This window comes from Nanorana parkeri, unplaced genomic scaffold, assembly GCF_000935625.1.
Source record: "Nanorana parkeri isolate BGI_ZX_2015 unplaced genomic scaffold, ASM93562v1 scaffold131, whole genome shotgun sequence".
Lineage (NCBI taxonomy): Eukaryota > Metazoa > Chordata > Amphibia > Anura > Dicroglossidae > Nanorana > Nanorana parkeri.
In genome coordinates this window covers 1,901,373-1,913,189 of record NW_017306399.1, presented here as the reverse complement: position 1 = coordinate 1,913,189, position 11,817 = coordinate 1,901,373, and the positions used below count along the sequence as shown (strand labels likewise).

The 11,817-nt window shown below is 45.0% G+C and overlaps 1 protein-coding gene across 1 annotated transcript in view; it reads right to left on the bottom strand.

Annotated features, from left to right (window-relative positions):
• ROR1 (receptor tyrosine kinase like orphan receptor 1) overlaps positions 1–11,817 on the bottom strand; it is a 194,651-nt gene that overhangs the window by 38,330 nt on the left and 144,504 nt on the right. Inside the window, exon 3 of the mRNA XM_018553870.1 lies at positions 617–904. Coding sequence (XP_018409372.1) covers positions 617–904 — 288 coding nt within the window. The remainder of the gene's footprint in view (positions 1–616; positions 905–11,817) is intronic.

The following is an 11,817-nucleotide window of genomic DNA, read 5'->3' as shown; positions in this document are numbered from 1 at the left end:
CATGCGCAGTGACGTCCCGGCGGGGTGACACTCGGTTACCGCTTCGGGTGTCACCCAGTCTCGGGACGCCCCTGGACATTACCTAGGTTGGACTGCATGCAAATACAGCCAGCCTTGGAACATCTACTTCTCCAGACTGACATCCACCCATTCAGGCATTATAATATTTTCCTAACTCTTGCTTTCCTCTGGGGTGAGGGCTCTTGGGAGGAGTACTGAGGACGAGTGCTGCTGCCTGTTTGTGAAATCTTTGCTCTCAATCAGAACAATGCCAGCTGAAGACTCTTCAATTCCAACATACTCCCAGCTGTGTCAGAGGTCTGCCACCCTGCTGCGCGCTGTCGTTCTATCCGTCTCCGCAACCCCTATGTGACTGCTGTGTGCTGTAGAGACGTTGCGGGCCGGGGGAAGGAGCCACATCACACAGCAGGGGACGCAGGCACCCATCATTCTCAGAAGTGTGTTGGATGTGAAGAATCCTCAGCTGGCTTTGCTCTGTAAGAGATCGAAGATCCTAGCAATGGGAGGGAGGACAGGTAAGTACAAGACGTCTTCCTTTGCAGAGTATTTTTTTATTAAAGGTGACAAAGTTCCTTTCAATGATTATCAAACTCACCAAATTTCACAAAGAGCACCCCCGTTGTAGAGACGGTTTTCCGTCCGTTGGTGGCCACACACTGGAAGTACCCGGTGTCCGTGGTGTCGAGGTTCCGTATCCGCAGCCTTGAACCGTAATTGGTCATCCGAAACGATATCCGACGCGGCTCTTGGACGACGGGGGCGTCATTTTTCAACCACCGTATGGTCGGAGACGGGTTCCCCGAAACCTTACAATGCATCTCAGCGGTCTGGCCCAAAGACGTGGTGATGTTGTTCATCGGTTCATCCAGCGTTAAATAAATATCTGCCAGAGAGACACAAAAACTCATTAATACCATCAATAAAGATATTAAAAGTGGCAAAATCAGCCGCAGAACTTCAAATGTTTGTCGAGGAAAAAAATTAATTTTTCCATGTCAGCTCGATATTCTTATAAGGATTTTAGCAAATCACTGCTTAAAGTGGACCTCTACCCCCTTTCACTAAAAATCTAACCATCATGCAGCTCTACTGATATGAAATCAACTTTCCTTCATCAGTTAAACATTTTTTTGCTTTTACTTGCAATTACTGGTTTTCCACTTCCTGGTTGAGTGAGGCACTGGTGATGTAGCCCTGGCCTGGTTGAGTGAGGCTCTGGTGATGTAGCCCTGGCCTGGTTGAATGAGGCACTGGTGATGTAGCCCTGGCCTGGTTGAGTGAGGCTCTGGTGATGTAGCCCTGGCCTGGTTGAGTGAGGCTCTGGTGATGTAGCCCTGGCCTGGTTGAGTAAGGCTCTGGTGATGTAGCCCTGGCCTGGTTGAGTGAGGCACTGGTGATGTAGCCCTGGCCTGGTTGAATGAGGCACTGGTGATGTAGCCCTGGCCTGATTGAATGAGGCACTGGTGATGTAGCCCTGGCCTGATTGAATGAGGCACTGGTGATGTAGCCCTGGCTTGGTTGAGTGAGGCTCTGGTGATGTAGCCCTGGCCTGGTTAAATGAGGCTCTGGTGATGTTACCCTGGCCTAGCTGAATGAGGCACTGGTGATGTAGCCTTAGTCTGGTTGAGTGAGGCACTGGTGATGTAGTCCTGACCTCTCAGATGCATCCTCTGATGTGCAGGGGGGAATGAGGACTCTGATTTGAAGGAGTTACTTTTTTGTGAAAAAGAGAACTCTGACTTTACGGTGGCTCCCGATGTAAAGGGGGTTCTGATGTTGCAAAAGGGAGAATAATGTTGTAAAAGGGGGGACTATGATGTGAAGGGGCGCTCCTGATATTAAGAGGGGACTCTGATATGAAGGGAAAACCCTATTTTTTGGTGTTTTCTCATGGAGTTCCCCCTTTAAAATCCATACCAGACCCCTTTCTTGGATAAGGATTCGGTATGAATTTTGGAGGGGCTGCACCTTTTTTTATTTTAGACTGGGGTGCCTTGAGATTTTGCATACTTTTAAAGGGTGCCCTGACTGAAAAATGGTTGAGAAATGCTGCTCTAGAGGCACCTGTGGGGTATATGAAATAAGTATTTATGGCCACTAGATGGCGCTGAGGAGCACAGTAAATAAGCGTTTAGTTCCTTTGCTCCTCAGCTCCATCCAGTGGCCATAGTGCTGTATTACATTATATTCAACTTGAAAAGAAAATATTCTAAGAACATTTGTTTTTGCCTCTCTACGCACAGAATAAACATTCACAGAGATTCGCAGGGCGAATGGCTCTGCAAATTGTTTATAAAACCGAGGAGAAGAGATGAGACAATGACAGAGAATGATCAGTATCTAAAGAACAATGCATTTTGTTTCCCTCATTTCTTTTATATGCAAGAAAGGAAACATCCAGGTTTGTTGCTACAGATAGTAACAACACTTTTACACGATGAACACTTTGTTTCATTAATCCAAACGATTCTTCGTACATTTTTGCCATGTGGTGGGAAAAAAGGTGCAGAATGAAAAAATAAAAAATCCTTCCTAAACCCCATGTAAGAAGCTGTCTGTTTAATGGCATTCCTGGTTCCTGCCAAGGCGAAGGCATTGGGTCAATCACTAGATATGACGCCGACATCAAAGGGGTCGTAAAAACAGAAGCATTCCGCGAGCTCGTTAGACAAAAACAATTTTCTCTCCCCTGGCAGATCTGAGCATTGTTCATCTGCAGCTACAACGTGTGTCCTTTCATGTGGATCTGCTGCTATTCCTTAGGAAATGAATACTTTCGGCTTGGCCCGGACGCCGGTTGTAAAAACGGGAGAAATCTCCCCAGATTCTTTCATTCGCTGTCATCAGAAAGTATTATGATAAAGCCGAGAGAAGATGGCTTCATCAAAGGAGCTGGACCGAACATGGACGGAATTAGAAGCATCCCGTAATTCTGCTGAAAGAGGGGATTACGGCTTCGTTTCCAAAGCTGAACTCCAAATACACAGATAGGATATGTATAAAGGAGCCATTATAAAAGGATTTGTGTTCCATCCAGTGCTGACATTTGCACAGCACTGCCCTGTCTGGCTGGATAGGTAATTTCTCTCTTCTGCATCTACAGGTCTTGTCCCTCCCCTAGCCTGTGACTGGACAGTGAAAAGAGAAGCAGAAGACTGATGAGCTTATCTCTTTGCCACTCCCCCAGCCTGTGACTGGACAGTGAAAGGAGAAGAAGAAGACAGATGAGCTCATCTTCATGCTTCCCCAGCCTGTGACTGGATAGTGAAAGGAGAAGCAGAAGACTGATGAGCTCATCTCTATGCCTTCCCCAGCCTATGACTGGACAGTGAAAGGAGAAGCAGAAGACTGATTAGCTCATCTCTGTACTACCCCAGCCTGTGACTGGACAGTAAAAGGAGAAGCAGAAGACTGATGAGCTCATCTCTACGCTCCTCCAGCCTGTGACTGGACAGTGAAAGGAGAAGCAGAAGACTGATGAGCTCATCTCTTATCTCTGTTCATCTGTTACTCCAATTATCATTCACTGTACCACAAGTATATCTACACTGAGATGCTTAAGAGGCCTGGTGAGTCTGCAGTTTATGTGTGTCACACCCTGGATGCCTGGGATTCCTAAACCCTCTCTCCCCAGAGTGAAGATCTTTAATAAAAGTTATCCCGCATTGCATTACTGGAGTGGACGTCAGCTCGGTGGGCATTAGAAGAGAGCGGTGCTAATGGGACGGCTGAAGATCATACCCCTAGCTAGACAGACTAGTGAACCCGATGAATCCAGCGACTCCTTCAGGGGTGAGCGCTACACTGTGTATACAGAAGACAGTGACCCTAGTGTCACCCTTCATGTCTAATATTGGATGGAAATGGGGTTCAGATTGCACAGGAATCTTGGTGATGGACGCCTGCAGGAAGAAGAGGGGACGTTCACCTGGCGGGATAAGGTATGCTGCCCGGTCCCCTCCTCTCTCCTGCAACTGTCGGGCTCTCAGTCCATGACTTTTCAGAAGGGGTGACACCAAAATGGCTGTCAGTTAAGGCTTTTCCCCATAGTTCTCCTTAGGGTAACGGGAGGACACAAACTAGCGTCCTCCCGTCACCCTAGGCTCAGTATACCACCAGCTACAGCTCGCGGTATACTGAGATGCCGCAGCTGAAGCGGATCCCGACAATTGTGCCGGGATCTGCCCAGCTGCGTGACTGACAGCTGGCTCTGCCTATCTGGAGGCAGAGCCAGCTGTACCTGCCCCCTCCCCCTGTCCGGATCCGGCTAAAGGGTTAAGGCGCTGATCGCCGTCCAGTACCACTTTGTTAAGTACATTTTCCTCCCTGTATGTACCTTAACCTCATCCAAGACATCTGCACCAACTTAAGCCCTTGGCACGGCGCTGCGTGTGAAGCGAGTGGACTGGAGGCGCAGTCCTTCCTTAGCTCCCTCGCGCTCGGCAGCGAAGCGAGTGAGCTTGGCCCGCGTTGTTCTTTCCACGGCCAGAACCGTACAGCGGCTGCCATTCAATCGGGAGCTCGTGCCAGCTACACTCTGTGCCCCAGATCCCGCAGAGCACAAAAATAGCGCAGGGAATCCATACCATTACCATATAATCTATTAAAGGAAAACTAGACAGGGTAACTACTTCTTCACCAAAGCCAATTTCATGTGTGTGTGAACCCCGACTAGGAACCTCTCTTATTTGCTCCCTTTTGGTCTAATAAATAAACCATTGCAAGCATTTGTTATATCTGATACACAAATGCAAAAAAATATAGGTTGATCCTGCCAGAAACCCAGTTCTGTCCTGTGTCCTGTGCACTCTTCACTGTTATCTCAAGCAGTGTTTTATCAGTCCTGCCCAGTTCACCTCTGTGCTCTGCTTATGTTACGGTAATGAGAGGGGGAGATGTTCTGTAGTCCTATCACAGTTCCTGCCAAAGGTCGATATATGTGCAATATAATACGTTCTGAGACCCAGTCTGCATGGACAGTATGGCACTTGCAGACCTGGCAAGATCCACATGCAGTTTCACTCTTCAGGGTGAACTTTACCCACCGATTTAATGCCAAAACAGGTACTTTTAAGGTATGCCAACCAAACTCTCAACCAAATTTTTAAGCCCTGGCTATACATGGTTAGAATTGAAGAACAATTGACATTTGGTCAATTTTCTAATAGTTAATGGGGTCAAGCTGATGATCATTTTTGACCACAGTGATGAAAGCAATCAAAGGACCAGGATGGAAATTTTTTCTCAAACGAACAAAATTCTAACAGTGAATGTGGTTTTCATTCAGGAAACTCCATTCATCATTCCTCTTACTCTACAGAGATAAAGTGAAACCTTAGAGGAGCTTCATTTCTGTACAGAAACTATTAGGGACTGGCCTAACGAAGAGCAAACAGGAGGGGGGAACAAAGGGACACACCAAATGTTCAATAATATAAACACAGCTATAGCTATGAACTCCATTCAATCTTTGGAGGTCCATGTTGAGGAATGTACAGGTGAAACTCGAATAATTAGAATATCGTGCAAAAGTAATTGCAGTAAGTGCTGCAAAAGGGGCCCAAACCAAGTACTGAGTACATATGCATGCTTGTACTTTTCAGAGGTCCGATATTGTTCTATGTACAATCCTTGTTTTATTGATTGCATGTAATAATCTACTTTTTTGAGGTTGTGGATTTGGGGTTCTTGGGGTTTTCATGAGCTGTAAGCCATAATCATCACAATTATGACAAATCACGGCTTGAATTATCTTGCTTTGCATGTAATGAGTCTCTCTCATATATTAGTTTCACCTTTTAAGTTGCATTAGTGAAATAAATGAACTTTGCACGATATTCTAATTATTCGAGTTTCACCTGTAAATGTATCAATTAGACAATTGCAGTGGCCATCTCTACCAGATTTCCAGAGCCCAGTCCATGGGAAAGTCCTTAGTTTCTTTATATTACGTTCTATACGGCTAATCTTTTCGCGTGGACATTTTTAAAGCTTAGCTTTAGACCATCACCTGCAGCAACCATTTGAAAAGTAACATGCAGCTTTCATGTAGATCTTTATGAGTCCTTCAGCTCCCATCTGGCGCCAGTGAGTGCAAACCTTAATGGGAGACCTAACAGTTGCCTTCAAAATTAGTTTCATTGTGCAAAGTAATAGGAAAAACACCCTCTATACCCCCTTATACCTTGGAAATATCCAGTGATTCTGGGAATGGAAGGTCATGTGCCCCTCTCCATTTCCTTTAATGATGAAATGCTCATCCTTGAACAACCCATCACCTGCTTTGAAAACCCACACGGGGGGAGGAAAGTCAACAACCATGTGTAAGCTCCAACAGATACTAAGGCAGAGCTTACACAGGAATTAGACTCAGGGCTCTGGCAGGCAAAAGGAGCAGTGGGGAAGATATGTATCAGCTGTGGGGGGGGGGCTATCAAGAAAACCAGTTACTCTGCCTTGAATGAGCAACATTCCACAAGACATATCTGAGAGGCGCTGGGACTTCAACACTTATTCATTTGGAGTCATTAAGAGAATATAGTCATTCGGTGAGCACATTGGCGCTAGTTAGGCTGCTTACATCAAGCAAAGATCTCCTCCAATGGGTACCAAGGAAGCCACTGAAAGCATAAGAATATAAGAGGAGCATCAAGCCAAAAGTTTTGGCACTGCCGGCACAAGTGTTGGCACCGTCCTTCACTGATCGCTTTTAATCATTTATATACACGGTCACACAGATCAGTCTGTTAAAGTGCATTGTGCATATGAGGTGAGGAATTTTCACTCAGTCTCATAGTTCGAGCCGACGTGTGACAATGAAACTGTCACATGTCGGCTCAATAGATCAGGAAGTGAGCGAACACAAACCGTTGCTCGCTCACTTCCCGATCATCTCCCTGCAGAGAGCTGTGACTGTCACTCATGGCTCCCTGCAGGGATTCCCCTCCTCCACTGACTGGCGGAATGGACGGTGGAGGGGCGGGTACAGCTGGCTCTGCCTCTAGATAGGCAGAGCCAGCTGTCAATCACGCAGCTAGGTGGGTCTTGACAGTAATGTCGGGATCCGTCCCGGCTGCGACGGTCTCAGTATACCGCGAGCTGTAGCTCACTATATACTGAGCCTAGGGTGACGGGAGGACGCTAGTTTGTGTCCTCCCATGACCCTTAGGAGAACTATGGGGGAAAAGCCCTGACCCCATAGTTCTCCTTTAAGCCCTGATGAAGGGGGGGAGGGGTTTCTAGCCCCCAAAAACTAGTTGGCTGTTTTATATTATCCTAATAACGAACCATGAAAGAGCACTTTGGACTCTCATGTTTTTGGCTGGATGCTCCTGTTGTATTCTTATACTTTAATGAGTGATATGACAGAAACAATTTAAAGAAGCATTTAAGTAGCACTTGCCAAGCTCTCAGAGACTGCTGAGCGGATCTTGGTAAATGTCCTCTGAAGCATGCTAGGTGCCCAGCAAATATTAAGCTTTCCATGAGCTAAGATTAAATTCAAGATTTAAAAATACCCATTGTACTTGGCCTATACATGTCTTAGGATTGTGTTATTATGTATCAATCACCAACACAATTCAAGCAGAGGATTCAAGTAGATTTCAATTTTCGCATAATTTTTTAAAAAAATTGTGCCCCTCCCACCAAAATTTTCACCTATATAAAAAAAATTGTTTCCTAAGCAGTACCCACCTGCTCCATACTCCAGAGCTGGCCTACATGTCCTCCTCTGTTGTCCAATGCTGGTTGATTTTTAAAAATGGGGGGAGGGAGGAGTGGGGGAGAGGAAATCTGGAATTGGGCACTGTGGGGGCAGCCCCACTGGAAAGGTACTTTTTTGTTTGCCCACAGATGGGCTTTAATTGCCACATTCCTAATGAAATATCTGTGATCAATACTAAAGTAGTGGCTCAGTCACTGTATTCTTACCACTACTACAATCCATGTGACCAAAGCGGGAGGAGCCTGTAGCAGCATTTTCCCCAGAAAATACATGTATTTCAGCCCATCTATTACTTTTTATTTCACCATCCCAAGAAGACCGCCAACATAGCTTGATATGTGTGGGTTATGTGTTTATATAAAGCACTGAGATCTAGAGGAATGCTGAATTAAGTTTTACTTGCTTAGAAGGACATTATATCTGAATACAGCATTGTGCAGGAAACATACATATTCCTGTGTATTATAGATAAGCATGCACATAGAGAGACTAACATTGCACTATACTGAAATCTACAGCTCTAAAGACATATTGCAATCAGTAATACAATCAGTACATGTCAGTATATGCTTTTGCATTTCCAATAAAAAAAGGTGCCTGTGTGTCATATATAACCACGCATATAGAAAACTAACATTGCACCACAGCGCCATCTACAGCTCAGTACATATCAGAATATGCTGTTGCATTTCTGACAATATGTTCTCCTTCAAGAGAAATTAAGTTATAGCATTTGCTTTATAATGATTTACACCATTCTTCGGTGTTCATTACTCCTATAGATTTACATTAAAGCCGTTTATCATTTTTACAGGAACGCTCCCACATCCAGCGAGTATTAATCCGGGAAGTACAATACGAGCTTTTGTATTACGCCATGCCAAAATCCCACCAGCAGTATGATTGGGCAATAATTCATATATTCCCAATTTTGTTTTCCTTTCCACTCCCAAGATCCAAGAGTTTGTCAATTTCAGCTACAACAATAGTTAATTTACAGCTCCGCGGCCTGAAAAACCTGCGTTGGCGGGGGGAAAGCAAAAAGTAACTTTCCATCCAAAATAACAAGAAAAAGATATATTGTAAAGATGAAATGCTTGTGATTTGCAGGAAGATTTATAATCCTCTTAGGATGGTTCTCTCTAAAACATTGGACATAAATATTGTTTATAGTGTGTAAACGTATAACCTCCCCAGAGCGACCGACGCATGCAAGGGAAGAGCGGGCGATGTTGGAGGTGGGAGTGTAAGGGTTGAACTTGCTTTTTTACTAATGGGAACAGTTCTCTATTGTTCCATTATTCTTGTTTTCTGAATTGTTTGTGTTTCCACTCTGGGATTGTAGCAGGCTGCTCAAGGTGGATCTTCCAGTAATTTTACAAGTCTGTATGAATACATTCCATGTCACAATATACAGCAACAGCATCATTTTCCCCACCTTTTATCATGACATTTTTTTTTTATGCTCCAGTCCATTGACTTTGCCTAAGCTGAGTCTGCTGCAGGTAGGAGGAAGCATGTGCTCATTCTCCTCTCCCCCAGTGATCAGACTGCAACATTGTAACTCTGTAGAAAGCTCTAAAGCAGTGGTTCTCAACCTTTCTAGGGCCGGGACCCCTTGGTAACATTTGCCAAGTTGTGGTGACCCCCAACGGTAAAATGTAGGAATGATGCGGCTGCTGCAGCGACATCTGGCGGGAGAACTGACACTGCTGCGCTAGGAGAGGGCTGAGGAGGACTCTCACCTAGCACAGTAGAAATCACACAGCGACCCACAGGTTGAGAACCACTGGTGTACGCCGTCAGAATAAAAAAACAAAAAAAAAAACCCTAGGAATGAATAGCTAGATTCCTATTGGCTATTTCACTTTGCAATAGCCAATAGCAAACTAGCTTTTGCACCCGCCCTCTGCTGCTGTCAATCAGTAGTGGGGACCTGATGGAGAACTTCAGGTCCCCCTCTGCTGATTGGCAGCAGCAGAGGGCGGGTGCAATAGCTAGTTTGCTATTGGCTATTGCAAGTTTTTTAGTTTTTTTCTGACTTACGGCGGCCTACGGCCCCCAATGTCAGACAAAGGTTTACTCTGCTCTGGAGAAAGTGTTTCTCTCCTAGGCGCCCGGGAGCCGCTATCTAATAGCAGGAGACTCCCGGGCGACCCCTGGCAAATCGTCATTCGACCCCCGAAGGGGTCCCGACCCACAGGTTGAGAACCACTGCTCTAGAGCTTCTACACATCCTACTGGCACATTATGTCAGACTTGCCTTCTAGTGTTCCTTCTTCCAGCGATGTGAGGCTTTCGCTTTCCATTGTGGTTCCATTGCCGTTGCTGCCATGTACTCCTCATCTTCCTCCATTTCTGACACCTTCTTTACACCTTGGTGCCTAACACGAATGGTCAACAATAACCCACCACTCTAAAACTTCACCATGTCCATCCGAAACCCACTTCCCGATCGTTTCCAAGACAGTAACACTCCTTATGGGAAGTACATTCGAATAACCCCATATGATAATCGTTCTGTTACTAGATTCTTGGATCAACAGGTATTGTGGGACTTTGCAGGGGGGGGGACTAAGAGAAAACTGTAAATGCAGATGCTCTTCAGTGCTATAGGACATATGATTGGAGGTCAAAGCCTTCATCTTAGCATAAGGCAGGAAGACCACCTTGCAAACTTGGATTTGATCCACAGCCTATAACATTTTTTGGAAAAATTCCAGGCGCTCTTTAAAATGGAATGGATAGAAACCTTGCTAAAATGACAGGCACTCACCAAACGCTTGTTTGACCCTTGAGAGAGTTTCAGAAATCCTCTAAAACTTCCCACACACAATATATATATATATATATATATAGAGTTGCACCTGGATCAACATGAATGGTCAACAATGACCCACCAATTCTAAAACTACATCAAGTAACTTTGTGGAAGTCCATGCAAAGGAAAGCAAGAGAGCCGAATATTTGCCTTTGCCGAACCGGACTTACCAAATGCTTCCAAGACAGTAACACTCCTTATTATGGTAAGTACACCAGACAGACACCATATGATAATCTTTAGTAAATTCTTCTACGAGGGGAGGCCAATAAGTTCTTACCCTCACCATGATCTAAATGTGCTAGGGAACTGACATTTTGCAGGTTTATAGGTGGATATCTTAGTAATATGCATGACAATTTTTGTTTTTGTAGGTGGTGAATTATAGTTAGAGGCAAGAGAAATGGAGTAGGTGTCATGCCGAACAAAGTTGAATACCGAGCCTTGATTAGGTTCCTCCAGCTTCAAGGGAAATCTGCCCAAATAATCCATGAAGAGATGTCAGCGATTGGGCTATGAATCTCTGCCCCATCCACCTTACTCACCTGACCGGGCACCTTCGGACTTCTTCTTGTTTTCAAATCTGAAGAAACATTTACGGGGAAGACGTTTCCACAATGATGAGGCAGTCATTACTGAAGTTGATAGCTGGTTTTCCTCCAAATCTGCATACTTCTACGCAGATGGTATTAAAAGTACTATAAGATCGAGCGTATATCTCTCCAGGGAGCAAATACAATTACACCCAATGACCTGTTAAACCTACAATTTAGAGCACTCTCTCTCAACCAGGGTTCCATTGAACTCTAGCATTCCGTCAGAGTATGCTAGGGGGATTCCTGGAAAGATGAGCCACCACTAATACCAATCACTTTTTAGCTATATGTGAAGAGGATATTCTTCTCACTGACAACCAATGTTTGCCTGATGATGGGGCCCTTTGCGGCCCCCGAAAGGTTGTTTGCTTTGCAGTATGATTGACTTGCGTCAATAAAGGACGAAGTTATATCACAGTTGGTGTGCCGGTGACTCTTCTCTACATTGCTTTGTTCCAAATGAGGGACATTCCCTTTAAATGAAGGACAGCTGGGAGCTATGCAATCGTAATAGGGGCCCTTCTCCCACCCGAGGCGCATCTTCCAATAAACACCAATGTAAGGTGGTTACACACATGAGGGTTTAATAACCCTTTAAAACTGGTGGTCAGTGGGAGAAAGACCACCTTACATTGGTGGTTATTGGAAGATGC